At 35.1% G+C, this 19,546-nt stretch overlaps 1 protein-coding gene across 1 annotated transcript; it reads left to right on the top strand.

The window, feature by feature from the left end:
• Positions 1-1,560: 1,560 nt before the first annotated feature.
• Positions 1,561-18,429, top strand: LOC149564560 (uncharacterized). Its single transcript, XM_089818114.1, has 2 exons — positions 1,561-1,634; positions 15,318-18,429. Exon 2 carries the CDS (start codon positions 15,350-15,352, stop codon positions 18,083-18,085), a length of 2,736 nt encoding a protein of 911 aa, XP_089674240.1. The 5' UTR covers positions 1,561-1,634; positions 15,318-15,349; the 3' UTR covers positions 18,086-18,429.
• Positions 18,430-19,546: the final 1,117 nt, after the last annotated feature.

Here is a 19,546-nt window from a genome sequence, read left to right as displayed (position 1 = left end):
AACCCTGGTTTGGAATCAACCTTAATAATAGAATTGAAATAAAGAATGCTAGCAAGTAGTAGAAATAAATCTAACAATGAAGCTATGATATTCAATAGATATGCAATTGTATTTGAAATGTAAACAAGTATGTTGATATGAAAGCTTGAACATAACATTAACAAATGTAAATAAAAACCTCCATGATTGTATGCTTGGAATTTGCCTTGAGAGAAGAATAGATCTAGAAGATGAACAAATGATCTTGAAGGAAGATCACACCACCATGATGGTTATATCTAGGGTTTTAAATGATGAATCTTGAATGCTTGAACCAAATCCTTTCAAAGGCTTGAATGATTAAATCCTTGACCTTCAATGGAAATCTTGAATGGAGACAATGGCTTGGATGCCTCCTTGAAAATGCTTGATAGAATGCTTGCTTGGAAATAATGGATCGTGCGATATCATGCCTCAAAGAAAATGAGAGGAGGAGGCTTCCTTCTATAGAGATCTAGGACATAAAGTTCTAGAGAGAGGCCAACATTGGAGAATTAAATCCTAATTAACCTTAACACCTAGAAATGGACCTAGATTAAATACAAATTAAGAGTTTACCATTCTGAAATTTGAAACAATTGACCTAGAAGCAGGGAAATGAAACTTTCTGAAGCTTGACATCCGAGAATCATGGAATGTTGAAATTTGGACCTAGGGTCAGGGTCAAGGTTGACCTTGACCCTAAGGTCACACATCTCAGGATCTCAGTCTAGAATGCTAGAAAATGCATAAAGAAAGTGGAAAGGGGGCTGGAAACGGGCGGAGAAAAGCAAAACAAGAGGAAAATAGCTAGATCCATGTAAAGACCTATTCAAGGCGCTTGACATGACCATAGACCACTTATTCAGAGGGCTAAACGTTCTTAACATGGAAGTGCTTCCATTTTAAGATGATACACTATTGTCACAAGGTCAAAATTGGAGGTGAGTTTATAACATGGCAAATTAGGTCATTTGTAGTCGTGTTTGCTTTTAGGTCTTCTGTGTACACTTGTTCAATTTTAGGATTATTTCTTGCCTTGGTTAACCATGCAATTATTTTGATATGAACCTTCATATATCAAACGATTAACTCTCTCTTTTTCAACTCCCATGAACTCTCCACTTGACCTTATAAAAAAAAAAAAAAAAAAACAAGAACTTTTGTATAATCCACACCCCATGTATGGAATACATATATTCAAGATGCCTTTATAGATGTCATAAACAAGGATTTTGTTATGATCCACACCCATGAATGCCCATGCATGATACCATAAAATCTGTATGCCTTTTTAGATGTGCCATGTGAGTTTTTGCAATAGCCCCCTCCCTTCTACTGTTAAACGAAATGAGTGTAACCTATAAACATATAACTTTATTAGTCCGTTCCCAACAAGTCCCAGTAGATAGTAAATCTCCCGACAAGAATAAAATACGTACCCGTCCTCTCTCCAACTTTCGTCCCATTGGGCGATTTTGCGGTATTATTTAGACCGTTGGATCAATTGGCATAAGTACCTCACTGTAAGCTACACCTGCTGCTTTTTTTGTCTTCGACTTTTAACAAATTTGGGCGTGTGCTGGCGCTGCGAAAATCCTTCGGAGCTTCTCCTGGTAAAACTCACAAACCACACTGATTGTAGATTGTAGAATTCTTATTTCTTTGCAAAAGTTTCTAAAAAAAAATATTTGCATCTTGTTACTATGTATTTGATTGCTTTTGGACTGGGATTCCGCTTTATTTATGGTATTCTTAAAGGGTGTTTCTGAATATATGTTGTAAACTGATTAAACCCTTTTGAAGGATTCAGGATCTGTTGTTTCCTTTGAATATACATTTTACATGGAGTAACGAGTCCATAACAATGTGAAATTAATTATTGGGTGTTTAAAGACATTATAAGTTCAACCAACTAATTGCTTGATATGATTGATGATACAATATCTATAACATAAGGTACACGTCTTGTGGATTTTATACATTTTCTGTAGTTTTGTTGATTTTATGTTGTTTAAGGTTACACGTGCTCGAAGTGATAAATCACAGGGTTTAATATATATTCTATTCCATTAAGTAATAAACTACTCAATTTACTCTGGTAGATAACATTTGAAATTTTCTGTACAGATCCTGTAGATTTCAGAGAAAAAAGAAAAGTATCCATCATTCAATATAGCTGTATTTAATACATGCACAATTTTAAGGATCCACGGATTACAATGGGGTTGTGCTTCGTATGCTTATGTGTATGTGTTCAAGTATGCATTTGTGTTACGACAACAGCAATAGCCTGGAATAATCCTTGGTTAACTGTGTCCTGAGACTGGGGTCCTGCTGGTTTGATCTGGCCATTCGTATTTTACAATATCTTGGACTATTTTGGGAAAATCCGCTGGTTTCTGAGAATAAGGCACATGTTTTACCCCTAGTTTTTCAGAAGGTCTGTCTCTTGACGTATAAAGTCTAGATTTTTCACTTGGACCTCATTTTTCAATATTTCTCATATTGAATATAGATTAATCATTAATGTTATGAGCAAACTGGGGCATAGCTTAGGTATCACTAACTTTGGTTTTCCACACGAGGCCTGATCTTCAGGTTGACATAAAAAAGTGGTAAGACTCAAAAAGGCTTCTTTTTGCCAAGTTCAAGCTGTTTAATTTTGTTAGGTTAAGATTAAGAATTGAAGATCTTAACTTGAAGTTCTAATATAGAGCTCAAACTGTAATAGCTAGGGCTTATTATTAACTATAATATTATGGTTAAAGTTTTAAACCCTAACCATTAAGTTTTAAAGTTTTAAACTTCAAATCATTAAGTCCAAAGTTTTAAAGTCTGGTTCCACAATTTTAAAATTAACCCTGAGATATAATCTTGAACTAATTCAGGCTTGGCTTTTGAATTTTTTTTTAAAATCTAAAATTTAATGTTAAAATTTTATTAAGGTTTTAACAATAGAATCTTTTATAACTGTAGGATTAGGTTCGGATTTTGTTTCAACCTCAAGTTTATACTCTAATCCTAAGCTTTTTTGGGGTTTTAGAGTTTTAAGGTTACAATCAGAAGTTGGTAATATTTACTTTCATTTTTGCATGTACCTAGCCTTTATTATTCACTAAATTGTTTTTAAGTCTATGGTTATTGTAAATAGTCCTTGTAAGCAAAAGTTCCCCAAGCACTTTCTTAAGATTTAATTTGATAATGTTATGAGAGAAATATTTGGCTTGGGTCTATTAAAATTCCATGCTCAATTCACATTAAGCTAAAATGCTATTTTTATGGAAATGAAGATAGGAGGTATCTAGCTAGTTGAAATGGCATTTAACAAAGTCAGTGGTGAATAGGTAGAGTTGGTTGATGTGTTCCTACAAGCCTTGTTGTTTCTTGGGGCATTGCTAAAAAGAAAAGTTAAAAGGCCAGAATTATTAATGATTCTTATGTTGGAGTGGGGCCTTTGGATGGGTAGGAACTTCTAAAACAAAATCATGTGGATACATTTGTTGTCCTCCACAAAATGTAGGTAAGAGTACGAAACTTTTTCAAACTAGTTTCACATTCCTCTAAGTTTATTTCATTATTTAATTGGTTTGTATTGACTAATCAAACAACACCAATTGATATAATGAATCCTTTTACTGAAAGCTTTCGTCAAGTGTTTTTTATTTTGCTTTCTGTCGAGCCATTGCTTGATTTTTGAGGCCTTCATTGTCTTTTTCTTTGCTTTTGAGTTTGCTTTTGTTGATTTTTAGTCTTTTGGAATTGCTCATGTCATGCCTTTCGCTTTTCCCTTCGATTCGATCTAACCTAGAGCTCAATCGGAATTGTCAATCAAGAGATATGGCCATTTTAGTGCCCAAAAAGTGGACCTTTTTGGTGCAATAGCACAAATTAAAAATATGATGCTATATTTCTAATTTGACTTTCACTTTTTGATAAATATAACTTAAATTCATTTTTTGTTATGTTTTTAAGTTACTTTATTTTTAAATTTTTAACTTAAAGTGACTATAGTGCACTTTATGTTATAATTTTAAGTTGAGTTACTTTTTAATTCACTTAAAGTGACTATAACTATATAGTTTCAATTTAATTTTTTATTTTTAAATCAAATGCTCATTTAAATGTTACTTTTTAAATGATATTTATGTATTGTATTTTAAATATGATATATTAATATTGTTTATGTCCCATTTAGTAACAATTCTATGAAACTAAATTGAATAAATGGTTTTAAGTCCATCAAAAGTGGACACTTTACATGTCTTTGCATATAAAGTTCAACTTGTTATCAAAAGTGGACCTTTTTTATGTCATTACATCAAAAGGTTATCATGTCAGTGGACCTTTTTGATATAATTGCATCAAAAGTGAAGTTTTCATGTCTTTGCATCTAAAAAGTGAGATGTAATTAAAAATGTGTAATAGCACCCAAAAGGTGTGATTTTGATGACTTACACATTTTAAAATATGCAATTGACCCAAAAAGGTCTAATTTTGATGACTTACACATTTTAAAACATGCAATTGACCCAAAAAGGTTCGGTTTTAACCAAAAACATGTTTTAATATGTCAACGACCTTCAAAAAGTCCGATTTTGAAGAAGAACATGTCTTTGCCCTCTAAGAACTTGATTTTGGAGATTGTGAGAGATTTACTTGATGGTTTTGCATGAGATTTTCTCCAATACAGTCGTTTTTGCTTGGCAATGGATTTTCTAACATCAAAAATGGATTTATCTTGCTAAAAAATGTTTTCCCAAACTCCCTCCAAGGGCGCGTTTCTGGAAAAATCTTCAAAAAACGCCATTCTTGGCTTATGTTTTTACCCAAAGAGGAATTGATTTGTCATTTTAAGTGTTTGTCATTACATTGTGATACACATTTTCAACTTTAGAAGCCAAAACGTTTTTGTTTCATGTTTTTTTTTAATCACGTTTTTGAGTTTTAATGCATTCTCTTGTCTTTGGAGACCATATTTTTGGCCTTCTCAAGTCAAATTCGACCATTGAATGACCATTATATGCATGTACGGAAAAAGTCAAAAAGTTGTTTGAAAATCCGGATTTGAGGAAGAATTGGTCTTCAAGTCCATAAAACTTGCTATTTTGGCTCACAACCTCCAAGTAAGTGGACATTTTCAAACTTGCTCATCAATTCATGCTTATCTTGCTATTTCCATGCATATTATTGCTTGATGGTTGCCACTTGTTAAAATCTTTGCCATGGAAAGTGCATTTTTCCTTTAAAAATGAAGTTTTTGTTTATTTTTATGTTTTTGGTTTTTTCCCAAGTCCTAGTTTTGAATTTGAGTGTTGAAGTGTATCGCATCTAGGTATGTTTGAGTCACTTTCTAAAGGTACATTTTTTCTTTTGTGTTTTGTGCTTTGTGGTTGCTTGTCGATTTTCTCCACTTGGAGAAATTGCAAGTTCTTTCCCAAGAATTTGAGCACGTTTCACTTCACTCCACTTTCCATTTATGCAAGAGCATCGTCACATTCCATTCTATCTTTGCATATGCACTTACACCTCCATGAAGCAAATACATGTTTTTCCACTTCCTGTGTCATTACGCATTTCATCTCATCTGTCATCCGTACTTACATGTAAGCTCATCCTCCATCCACATTCGCATGTCATCTCACTTTTCATTCCTCATTACATGTTACATTTATATGTAATCCATTTTCCGTGCAATGACATCTTGAAAGCCCAAGTTACTTCGTACAAGTCAAAAATCTTCATTTGCATGCATTCCCATGCGTTCCACTTTCATGTTTCAAAGAATTTCCATGTGCCAAGCACTCTACTTCAAAAAAAAAGAAGGTTAAAGGTGCTGATGGAAAGTTGTTTCGAGTTTGCATCCGAACATCGTCAAGAAGGTTTTCAAAGTGTCAGAGAATCCAGAATGTGCCAATCTACAAAGGAGAATTCGTAACAACTTGAGCGAGGAAAGCTTGAACATGTCAAAGTTTTTAAATGACAATGAACAATTCATCAAGGAGAGTTAGAGGTTATCAAAAGACGCATGACCATGGTTATCAAGGTGAATCCAGCGATACAAAGTATAGGAACTTCCGATCCTGTGATCATCCGGGATTGCATCGTCAAATACAAGGCCCTTCAGAACAATCCTTAGGATTGTTTCTTCTCTTTCGTCTTTCTTCTTCTTCTTCTTTCATGTTTGTAGTTGGAGAGGATGCATTGAATGAAAAAATGTAATTACATTTAATGCGAGTTGCATGTACATGAAAAGATGTAATGCGAGTTGCATGTGCAGTTGCATGTAACCCTGTAATTTCTCTTTTAGTTAGACTAGGTCAAAGTTGGTTGAGTTGCTCCCACTTTTTCCTCCACCTTTTTCTCAACTCCCGTGCCTATATAAAGGAGTGCCCCCTCATTGTAAAAATCATCTTTTGTTGTATGCAAGAAAGCTCTACCACATTTGTGCAAACATAACTTTGATTGTATAGGATGAGTTTGAGAGAAAAGTGAATAAAAGAAGCAATTGGTTTATCAGTATCACTGTGTCCAGCTCTTGATAGAAGTGTAGTTAGAGATTCACCCTGCCCATTACTTGCTTCACGAGTAAGTGGATTCTTTTTTGAAAGATAAGAAGAAAGGATATTGGTAACACCCATTTTATAAAATCTTTTAACTTCTTGCTTACCTTGAGTTGATCCAAGGAACAGTGAGAAGGGGGAGCCTTCCCTTTAAGGTAGGAGAGACTCTGTCTCATACGTTGTGGTTGGTCATCCTATTTTGTGACTGGATTTTTACCCAAAACTATTGGTTGCAAAATATCCACCCAACAACATCTACACCATCTCACACAAAATTATTAACCTTGATATGGACAGTGTGAATGTTCATTTGCATCTTGAACCACACTTTGAGCTGAACCACGAGCAAAGAGACTTCGATGGAAGAAGAATGATCACGCACTAGCAAGAAATACTAGCTAGCAATACGATAGCTGATTTTTATTATTTTTCCAGCTTTGCATTCAATGTTGCATGGTGTCCATATTGGAAAGCATTGATTGATGCCATTGCTCTTGTAGGTCATGATTTCAAAGGGATCATATGTTGATCCTTAGAGTTGGTTTGTTCGGAGACTGCAAAATTTTAGAGATATACTTGCAAGCGTTGTAGACTTATAAGGCGCAAGAAAAGGCTGGTTGCTCTATAATGTTGAATTGGTCCTTTGATAGAACTGTGTGTTGATTATCTTCTTTGTGGAATCCACTAGTTGCATGGTTCTCCAATTTGTGGTTGCATTTGATAGAGTTAAGGCAGTGCACATCCTTCTTTTCTGTGTTGGATGAGGTTCAAGTTTGGACCACAATGTGGTTCAATTTATCATGGTGTCATGGTGTCCATATTGGAAAGCAATGATTGATGCCATTGCTATTGCAGATCATGACTTCAAATGGATCATATGAGACCCTTAGAGTTGATTTATTGAGAGACTGCAAAATTTTAGGGACATACTTGCAAGCATTATAAACTTATTAGTTTATAAGGCGCAGGAAAAGGCTGGTTGCTCTATAATGTTGAATTGGTCCTTTGATAGAACTGTGCGTTGATCAACTTCTTTGTGAAATCCACTAGTGACTTGGTTCTCCAATTTGTGGTTGCATTTGATAGAGTTAAGGCAGTGCACATGCTTCTTTCCCTATTGGATGAGGTTCAAGTTTGGACCACTATGTGGTTCAATTTATCATAGAAAATGTATCTGTCATGGAGAAACAATCAACATTATTTTGGAGATTCTGCACATCATGTTGTTTTGACTTAACAAGATATTGGTAGCCTTCCGTGGGTTATATTTACAATAGAGCTGGGGATATATATATCACTAATTTCATGTTATTCATGCAAATGTGATACCTGATGAGATTCTTTACTGATGAAAAGAGCTTGTTTAACCGTTTTATCCTGGACCTTATATGGGGTGATAAGGTCCAGGATGCATAATGATGAGAATGGGTACTTGGGAGATTGATTCTAGTGGGATCAACAAATGCACTGTTACATTCAAAGATGATGTAGATGTGACATAAGGCCTATCTAAATATTTTTAAACAATTTTTCCCAATGCAAATGATGGACAAGCAGCTATTGCAGAGGTGCAAATGCTTTTGTAGACTTTAATGTTGTAAACTCAAGGAAGACATTAAAATGAGATATTAAATTTAATTCATAATTTTCAATTAAGTATCAGCATGTGCTGTTTATTGCAGAGGTTCAAATGTGTTTTTTAGACTTTAATGTTGTAAACTTAAGGAAGACATTAAAATTAGATATTAAAAATTAGTTCATTAAATTTCAATTAACTATCAGCATGTGCTGTTTTGTATATTGAAAACATTAAATACATGACAAATTATTAATGAATTTTGCTTTTGTAATTAGTACTTTGAAAGCAGCAATGGGACTAGATTGACAAAGAAACTAAATTGCTGTAGTGGATGTAAATAAATTAGTAAGTAGGCCAAGCATGCAGTTCTTTGATTTATGATCTTGGATTGCACTTAAACATAGCCAAAAAAATAGTACCTGAGCTAACAATCAATGAATGACTTGGCACCCACTCACCAGATATCCTTTTTAACTAAAACAGACTGAAGGTTAGAAACTTAAACTTCTAACTATTAAATATTACTGAAATTCGATGATGTTTAATCTGATTTTCCCATTTTTAGATTCTAAGAACTTGAAGTTCAATCAATTTGGATTTCTAATTATCTAGCATAGAGCAATAGGTAACAATTTATACCTTGTAACTTGCAAGTATTAGGTATTAATGTTTTTGCCCAGAAATAGTGAAAACAACAATAAAGAAGAACAAGGTACACATGACAAAACCGTCTCAATCTAGAAGGGGAAAACCCAACCACACCAAAAAGAAAGCTCTTTTATTGATAATAAAATGATCAAGTACAATGCTTTCACTTGATTTTTTTACAATACATTAAGCAATCACATAAATAGATTGAAATGAGACTTCTCATATTACACTCAAAGGTCTCTTCTAATTTCCAATACAAAACTCTTCATATTTCCAAACGTATGCCTCTTTGCATTACACATCTCTACATATAATATTTTCTTGAATATTATCATAAATGTCTTCTTCAACTGAAGATGATCATAATAGTCATATTTTTGTTTCATAAAATCAGAAATAAAGATATCTATCGCAACTACGATTGTCAACACTCCCTCTTAGCAAGAGAGAGATCTTTAGTATGGTAGGCATACATAGCTGCAACCAAGGATGTTAATTGCATAAGACATGTTATCTCAACATAACATAATTTACCATAGTTAATAAAAGTTAAAGTCATGGTGTCACACACATGACTACCACTATGCCCACTCGTAGAGGGTGGAACGGTGACTTTCTCCTCAGACTTCTCCCAGAGGAGAATGCATTTTCACTATGCCTATTCATAAAGGGTGGAACGAGAGCTTTCCCACAGATCTCTTCCAGAGAAGAATGCATTACAATAACATGTATAAGAATGATTCTCTCTTCGCAAGGACAACTTTGATCACCACAATAGGATAGCTGATTTCAATTTGACCAGATAGTGAGCTTTAGTTGTTGCACTGCCACATTAGCATTGAAAGAATTAGATGCAACCATACCGACTCACATAGGGCGGTCCACCATACCTACTCAAAGAGGGTGGAAAAAGAGCTTTCACCCCAGACTTCTCCCAAAGAAGAATGCATTACAGTAACATGTATAAGAATGACTCCCTCTCAGCAGGGATAACTTCTATCACCATAGTAGGACAGCTGATTTCAATTTGACCAACCAAGGAGCTTTAGCAGTTAATAAGCATTGAAAGAATTAGATGCAACCTCCCTCTTAATATCATTTCCCGCATTATCAATTCAGTCGAAGACTGCAAGCAGCGTCCTCATACAGTTTGCATTGTTTTGCATATAATCTCTCATCATCCCATTCTCTGTTGCAACCAAGAGTGATTAATAGCTCATAAAGTCAACCTAGCATACACTAATAACGAGATTTCATAATCATAGAACACTTATCTCTTTCAAATAGACTTCCATGTAGGCCCAGCAGAGATAACACCAAATGGTCGGTGATGTGAAATCCAGGAAGTACTAAAATCCCAGCAAAAAGACTTAAAATGAATACCAGTTTGCTCATAATAGAGTGCACGCTGCAGCAAAAACGGAGACATTGATTTCCGTAGATTCATCCCTGCATACATCTAAGAAAGACCTGAACAATCTGAAACCCAGCAAGGTGTAGACGGATGTACTGAAGAAGAGATCCATGTCCTGCACTGAGAACAAATTGAATCCTGTTGAACCAGCTTGGATCCCCATAACATGCATGTATATCAAGTACCCAACCTCTGCCATCTCCAGGAGTAATCCAGGGTGCCCTGCCTTCGCATTCTGTATTCTATCCACCACCAACATTCTAATGTTATCCACAGATCCCCTGTCTATACACTTCCAAACATGATCCAAATGCTTTTCATCCAGATCGGCACAGCCCAAACAAGTTTTCAATTCTTGCTTCCACGACTCCTAGTACTTTTTATCCTCATCTTTGGCAACTGAGGCAGGATGCTCTGTTTCTATACAGTTATTTACCCTGATGAAATTTGCACCATTTCCCCAGTCCTTGATGTATCGATCCTGCGGTAGTCATGATGCTGTCTTGATGTAGACAAACCTTGCCTACTGTAAATTAATCTCAGCACTTGATACACAACAGATAGAAGAACAGTACTAGGAAAACTAATAAAGACGAAGCACAGATATTTACCTTCAGCAAAACCCACAGAGCACTGTTCCAAATTTTAAGAGAACCCTCTTTACAGTGTTTCTTTCTGATAGAGGGCCACACCACCCTTACCCACTCACAATCAAGAAAGCAACAATATGGAGACCAAAAAAAATGCTTCACAAGAAATTTTATTATACTTGAAGATCCTTACAACACCCACAAGATGATATCAAGCTTCTCCTTGAGCTTCCACTCCTCGAGCTTCTCCTTGAGCTTCTACTCCTCAAGCTTCCCCCTTGAGCTTCTACTCCTCAAGCTCCTCCTTCTCGAGCTTGATTACAAATGATAATAAGCCTTGCTTAAATAGGCACTTCTAACCCAAGACATTACAAACACGACCAATGTGGGATAAAAGGTAAATACAACTATCTTTAAATAAATATTAAATTCCCACCCAAATACAACCAAGTACCCAACAAATATTAAATACATGATTTATCCAAAACCTTCTAGAATTTCCACCTACACACCTCGATTAATGGAATGACAACTATTTTTCTTATTTTTCTATTTTATGCCACCTATGCACCTCGAAAATAAAAATCCTCTTTTTTTATTTTTTATTATTTCTCCTCTAATTTTCGTCACTTTTCTCTCTCCTCCAGAATTTTTTTTTTTTTTTTTTTTTTTTTCCAATAATTTTCCAATGCAAGATGCTCCTGCATCACTTTCATACCCAATCTTATCAGTTCTTTCAACCAAAAAGGCATCAGTAAGTAAAGCACATGACTTTTACCTCTAAATCTGTAAAAGAAACTCACAAACTACACATATACACAACTGCCATTAATGGAATTAATAAATTGACCCCGAAAGTCTGCAGTTATAATTATAATTGAATCAAAAGAATGTCACCAGAGGAAGCTAACACAATGTCACCAAAGGAAGCTAACATGGAGGAGTCTTATGAATAACGTCACCAGAGGATTCTCTCTCTCCACAAATGAAGAGTCTTATTTGGCTCGTATAAATTGGCTAGTATAAAAAGAACGTCACCAGAGGAAGCTAACACAGCACACACTTATACAACACTTTGAGGTAAACACATAATTCTTGATACACAGGTATACCAAGCAGCAAGCCATGAAAGTAATTATTTGCACATAAAAGAGGCCACAAAACATGACAGCAGCATCAGGGAACAAGTAAAATGAAACAGGTATACACAGAAGATATCTGTTGCTGCTACCATCTTCAACACTTCCTTATATGTTTTCTAACCTGGCTCTAAGACCGTGTTCATGTTTTTGTCCAGAAGTAGTGAAAACAACAATAAAGAAGAACAAAAAAGGTACAAACAACACAAGACATATATCCTGGGAAAACCCTCTAATCTAGAAAGGAAAACCCAGCCACACCAGAAAAATATCTCTTTTATTGATAATAAAATGATCAAGTACAATGCTTTCACTTGATTTTTTAAATTTTTACAATATACTAATAAGTAATCACATAAATAGATTGAAATGAGCCTCTTCATATTACACTCGAAAGTCTCTTCGAATTTCCAAATACAAAACTCTTCATACTTCCAGACGCATGCCTCTTCGCATAACGCATGTCTCTACATATAATATTTTTCTCGAATGGTATTACAAATGTCTTCTTAAGCTGAGGATGACCAAAATGGTCATATTTTTATTTTACAAAATTAGAGATAAAGATATCTATCACAGCTACAATCTTCAACATTAGGTAGGGTTGAAGATGATGAACCAATTGATATTGACAAGAGAGGCTCCAGCATAAGAATGAATCACCGCCAAATTGTTGATGAAAAACCATAATTTGATGATGAGGATTTAGTCATCTTGAATGAGGCATTTGGTGATCAAGACTGTAGTTCGAGGGATGAGAAGCATGGTGCAAGGGCTACTTTACAATCTGCAGTCGAAGAGCCTTATAAGTTAGTTGTGTTGTGTAGTTTTGTTCTCTTAAGTTACAAAGATTATTTAGTTGTGTTGTGTAGTTTCGTTCTCTTAAGTTACAAAGATTATTTGATTGAGAATTTGAAAGTAATTGCAAACTGTCAACATTGAATGAACTCTCTATTTATGTTTTACATTTGTTAATGTATCTGTGAACCATATTTTGCTCGAACTAACAATGATGATTGTTTCTTCTCTTCTGAATTTTTTGAAAATATTTCAACAATTTTCAAGTTCCTGATCTTTCTAGTTTTAAACCCCAGTAATTGAATTCAATTTACACTTTACTTTGCTGTGTCAATGCTGGATGAGTGGAATGCTGCTATGTATATAGGTATATCTGTATCATTATTTGCATAATTGATACATGCTTTTTAATTTTAATTCTAATTTTAGTTTGGTTCTAGTTCAATCTTTGTTCTTTGGTCTGTTTCTAGTTGGTTTCTATTATTTTCAATTGGCCTCACGGTGGGTTCTAGTCTTTTCACACATTCTCGGAACCCTATACCATTATGTCCCCTCCACCACTAGCCATCCCCCTTTTATGCTTCTTGGCCTGCAATTTGGTCATTTTACTTCTGAAGCTCTCTCTTCATCCTGATGATGGATCATGGGAGTGGGATCCAAAATGTTGATGCAATAAAAAGTACAGTACGGTAAATTAGAAGCTAAGCACAACAATTACAGACTCTGGAGATTTATTCTCTTACATACATAAACACACACACACATATACACCATCTATATACATACATAAATACATACACACACACACAGAGGTTTATAGACACACACACATACACAATAACCAAATAAACAAATCGGAACACTAAATACTATATTTGAGCAACTAGATAATGTCCAGGAAATGTTACACAGATTCTACTGCTCTCAGGCTGTTCTGTTATGTAAATAGTTGCCGAATTCTATAACCTTGAAGCAAACCATTTCTTTTGAAGCCAGTATTTTTCGTCAACAATAGCCAGGGGCGTAGAATATAGGGTTTTTCGTGTGGGTTCAGTTGAAATTCAGTTTTTTTTGTGGTTGAGGCATTTGGATTGTTGAATTTAGAGAACTTATGGTGTGTTCACAGGATTAACAGTGAACCATAGGAGAAGTTTTATATATGGAGATAGAGGCATGTATGTTATTTCCTACAAATGGTTTTACAGGTTCTCTAAGTGCCAGAGATTTTTTCCTTTCACTTGGGATGCTGTTTTAAGTAAATACTCACTCTTTACAAAGATTACAAGGAGAAGTGTCAGTGGGATTTCTTTTCCGTTGGGAACAATGAATTTTTTTATTTTTGTAGCTCATGTTTGGGTATGGGTTCCTGCCATGGATTCTTATTGAGAATGCAATTTCTCAACAACTGGAGTTGTGGATTGCTGAACACGAATTTTATTTTTTCATCTGCTATTTCTTCCTGGTCACTTTTATTTCATTTTTTTGGGAATGTTGAGAGCTTATGGTGACTACATAGTCTAAACAGTTTCCACGAAGAGCAGCAATATTCTCATTGTGCTAATTCTTTCTGCTTATTGTTGATGGTACAAGGTTATTATATATGTGCATTGTATTTCTTTCAGCTTCGCTCTTCAAAGAACTTAAATCTGTTTATCCATTTTTGTTTCATATATCTATCTTCATCTGCTCTAATTGGTTACTGCTGAATATACCATTTTCTGTCACTAGGTACTTTGTCTTTCTTCCAGTTTGGTTCTTGAAGGATCTTACACCTTTTGTCCATGATTCCGTATCAACCTCATCAAAATTTACTTTTATTAAGTATTCAAGTTCATCTATTTTATTGATTTTGTGCACTGGTTCTATTTTTGCTGCTTTTAATGTTTCAGCTTCAACCGACTTCATATGCTAGAGAAGCTTGGCAAATTGTTATTTATTATATTGATGTTTAGTTTCTGATTACTGTTTGAAGTGTCATGTTTTTTCTGCAATTTATTTTGTCTTTCCTTTAGTTTGGTTTGTGAAATATCTTGGAACTAATATCTGTACTTTTGTCTGGGAATTGTATCTGTAAACTTTGAAATTCATTTATTTTCCTCTAGGATTTTTTACTTGTTCCATTTCACAGGTGTATGATTTGCTGCTTTTAATTTTTCAGCTTCAACTGACTCCATATGCTACAGAAGCTTGGCAGATTCTTGGCACATTGTTATTTCTTATTTTGCTGTTTAGTTTCTGAATACTGTTTGAAGTTTCATGATTTTTCTACTATTTATTTTGTCTTTCCTTGAGTTTGGTTTGTGAAAGATCTTGCAACTAATATCTGTACTTTTTTATGGGAATTGTATCAGTAAACATTGAAATTCATTTATTTTCCTCTTAGTATTTTGTACCTGTTCCATTTCGCAGATGTATGATGCTTTTTGCATTTTAGGGTCCATTTGACAGAAAGAATCATGTACAGCTAAATGATATCTTTTTTAAAGAAAATACATAGTGGATACTTGTTTCTATAAATTATGGATTTTTTATTAGCTTTAATTTCCTGTGGGTTTTGCCTAGCAGGAAATGTGTTCACCTAGAACCAGGCGTTGTGGATGGAGCTGGAACAGAAATATGGAGTTGATCATGGGTCGTTCATTCTAAAGATGAGCTTGAGTTCTGATAGTGAGACCGAATTGGATAAACAGCCTGAAAATGAAGCAGAGTATCTGTATGAGATTAACAAGCAAGTGATGAATGAGACTGATGCTGTGGTGATAAATGAACCTCAAGTTATAGTGGGGAATGGATCTAAAATTTTCATGGAGAATGAACCTGAAGATGGTAATTGTAACCATGATTTCTCTTTTAAATCAAAGTCAAAACGGAAAAAGTCTTATCACTGGACTAGAAAAAGAGGAAACTGGGGATGGAGAGAGGATATTGCTCTGGTTTCTGCCGTGCGAGATTGTGTTAATTGTCACTTTGATGGCGTGAAATCTGCAACAAGTGCATTATCTTTTAGTAAATATTCAAAATTTTGGAGTGAGGTTCAAAAGAAATTTAATGCTGAGACTGGAAATTGTATTTCCTCCCAGTGTGTTAATCGCATATTTAATGCTTTGAGGACAAGGTGGTACTACTGTAAAAAACGCAAGAAGCAACAGTTGGATCCAAATGAGATTGAGCTTTTTAATATACTTAAGGAGTTGTTTGGCAATGGGAGAAAACAGAGATCTGAAATGAGCAAAACGGCCAAAGAGTCCCCAGCAAATGATGATGAGAGTTTGAGCATTAAGAGAGCAAAGCGGAGTCGTATAGATGAAATTCTTTTTGCTTCTATTCTACGAGATGGTTTATGTCATGGCTTAAATGTTATGAACTCTGGAAAGAATGTAACATGCTATAAGACACACAAAGAGTCTTGGGATGAAGTAGCAAAGACACTGCGAGAGAAGATGGGAAAGTCTCTATCACCACTTCAGGTTTTACAAAAGTTTAGAAACTTAAGGGCAAAGTTAATGACCAAAAAGCAAAATAAAACATTGAGTGAGCATGATGAGCAGGTCTTGAGTATACTCGAGCAAGTGTACAGCCACAAGGAGGAACCAAAAGTGGGCCTTTATGATTCTCCTATTTCTGAGGGAAAAGAGGTTTCTATCGACAATAAGATGTCTACAGAAAAGAAATCAACACAATCCACATGTACACCTGATGATCCTGACCTTTTTGGCTATGAGCTGAGAGATCGAAATAAAACAATGAAGGGTATGCTAAAGCCAAATACAAAAATCTCTAGTGAAACATCTCCAAGGCAAGGATCCAAAAGGATTTGCTTACGAAGTGGTAGAAATGAAGGCGAAATGCAATTGAGGGCAAGGCTTTCAGTTGTAAAACCCCTGACAAAAGCTAGCAAACAATCGAAAAAACAGAATTCAGACATTAGTTTTCATAAAGAAAATTACAATGTGGATTCTTTACCTACCTTAGCTTGTAATAAGAGAATGAAACGAGGTGTTAAGGAAGGGTTGGAGCCGAAAGATGAAATTTCTATTGCTAATGCTGTACGAGATGATATGAATTGTGACATGGGTGGTCTGAAATCTGCGAGAGACGCAATGTCTTTCAGAGCACATGAAGGATTTTGGGAGGAACTGAACAGAAAATTTAATGAGGAGATGGGAAAACACACATCGGCATATGAGCTATTTCAAGTATTTAGGAGCTCAAAGTACAAATACTTGAACAGTAAGCGGAGCCTTATCCATGAGTTGAGCCAGCATGATGAGGAACTTTTCAGCGTACTAGAACAAGTATTCAGCAAGGATAAGAAACATAGAACAGGTCTCTCTGGAACTCAGCTTTTTTATGCAGATGGCAAACAATCTTGGGCATTATGTTTAGGGAATCAAGTTGAAAAGCTTCATGGGCAAAGTGGAGCTTCCACTGAACATAGTCCTGAAAATAGGATTGATGTTTATCAAGACAACCAGACACTTAAGGATCTGTCAAGTCACTTGTTGGTGTCTGCAGACAAGGAAGAAGAATCTAGTCCTCATTTTTTGATAACAGCCAACCCTTCTTTGCCCACAATATCTCCTGGAGATGTCTTATGTCAAAATGGTCAGAGAGAAGCAACACTTTCAGCTCCATTTAAAGATGATGTGGAAAACCCTGATGGGATGAAGGACACAAGAAACATGAAAGACAAATTTAAAAGACCAAATGAACAAGCTGACTTAGATCTTGAACACAGGAAAGCTATTAATCAAGAGAATCAAACTCTTAAGGAGCTGCCTTGTCAAGTGCCATTGTCTTCTGATGGATCTACAGGTGTGGAAACCCAACATCAAAAGGAAGAACGATCTCATCTCAATGTCTTAAATGGATTTGATCTTTCCTTGCCTTCAGTTTCTTTTAGAGATTCAGTGTCTTGTGGTAAAACAAAAGCATCATCCTCAGATCCAGTTAACCATGGCATGCAAAACCTTGATGTGCTGAAGGACACTGAAAATATTGAAGATAGATGCAAGACACTAGATGGAGCTCACACCATGCTAGATGAAATTGTTGAAGAATGTATTCAGGATCCACAGAACATGACTTTCTTTTCAGAAGGCAGGAATAAGCATTCAAACAGAGAGGAATTGCTTTTTGGCCGCACTTTAAATGGGAGCAAAGTTCTTGAAGATGTATCTTGTCATGAAAATGGTTATACAGAGATTGTAAAGCGTCTGGAATGGAAATCTAGGAAATTGCAACTCATGCAGGAGCTGTATAAGATTGAGCAACTAGAGGTCGAGGATCAAATTCGTCAAGCCAAGCTGAAAGCTTCCCCTGGAAATCCTTGAAATGGTGCTAGTAATAGGATTGCCAAAGGCATATTCAAATCATGCAAATTGTAGTGGTGTTTCAAGACCAAATAATCTGTTCTGTTCTGTCTATATGTGGAAATGGTGGAGTATATGTCTTCTTTTTTCAACGGAGAATATTGATGCTCAGTTATGTTTTTGGTGGTACACAAATGCCCTAGTTATAAAAATTGTGCCTTGACCCGCAATATACTAGAAACTTTGAATATTCTTCTTTTTGGTTGAAGGTTTTCTTGAGGCCCCGCTCAACTGTTGGAAGGCAGCTAATGTTGAACTTGCCCTAATTTTTGCTAGAAATTTTATTTTTGAGGAAATTTTCAGTATGATAGGAGGAAGCAACTATTCTAAATATTGAAGGCTTGACCTAGTATTGAGACTTAGCAACACCTAGCAAGTCTGAATCAGTTTTGGCGTGGTTAGTCTGCTGCCTCAGCTTGCAGACTTGGTTGTATTTGAATAAATCAGAAAATCAATTTGAAATTTTAAAAAATCACCAAAACCAAACACATTTTAAATTGAGTATTAAATACATTGTTGTATACATATATTGCTGGGTCTGTGATGAAGTTTTGGTGCAAACAAGAATTCAAAGCAAAAAAAGGCTTTCAGATTCCAGGTCAAGTGTGAAAAATCCATAGAACTACCTTGTTTGTTTTGAAAATAGACCATTAAGAACATATATATACTTTTGGCAGGCAAAGCCTGGGTATATATATATATAGGTTGAATTTGAGTAAATCAGAAAATTAGCTTGAAATCTAGGCTGATACTTGAAATTATTGAATAAAAACCATTAACATATATATATAGTTTTGACAAGCAAAGTTTAGCAACTCTCTCTCTCCATATAAGTAAAACTTTCACAATTTGCAAATATTTTATATTGCAAATTGTTGAGTTTTGCTAGCAAAACCTGTGTCAGGCACGAGAAAAAAAAGTTTCTAAGATCAAGTCTCAACGCTCAACGCTAATTTTGGATCAAAACACCCTCTCTCTCTATGCATGTAACAACCAAAACTTGATAATTTGCAAATATTTTTTATTGCAACTTGCTAAATCTTTCTTGCAATATATAAAAATATTTGCAAATTGTCAAGGCTTGCTTGTCGAACTTGAGTCTGAAGGGAAAATTTGTTTTCTGATATTGAATCTCAATGCTAGGTTTGGTCAGGGGAAAATGTGTTTTCATGTGTTTTCTGATATTGAATCTCAATGCTAGGTTTGGACAGATACATTCTGACCAAGCTAATTTTACTGTTTAAAAATTGTTAACCTCATGTGTGTTGTCCCTCTTGGTCATTGTTGACATTAATTTGGAAGGTCAATAAAATGGTTTGTGTCATTGCAAATAATGGCTTCATTATTGGTATATCGATCTCTGCTTATATATGATTGATTGGTATCACAATGGTATTGAATAAATGTGGACATGAAAATACA

The sequence above is a fragment of the Cupressus sempervirens genome, chromosome 3 (genome assembly GCF_028749045.1).
Source record: "Cupressus sempervirens isolate cs-2001-9-10 chromosome 3, ASM2874904v1, whole genome shotgun sequence".
NCBI classification, from domain to species: Eukaryota; Viridiplantae; Streptophyta; class Pinopsida; order Cupressales; family Cupressaceae; genus Cupressus; species Cupressus sempervirens.
Note: the sequence above shows the minus strand (reverse complement) of the source record. Positions and strands in the feature narration are given on the sequence as shown.

What these genes read in the sequence shown, in the direction of transcription:
- LOC149564560 (XM_089818114.1), top strand. Translation starts at nt 15,350, where the DNA reads ATGGAGCTGGAACAGAAATATGGAGTTGATCATGGGTCGTTCATTCTA.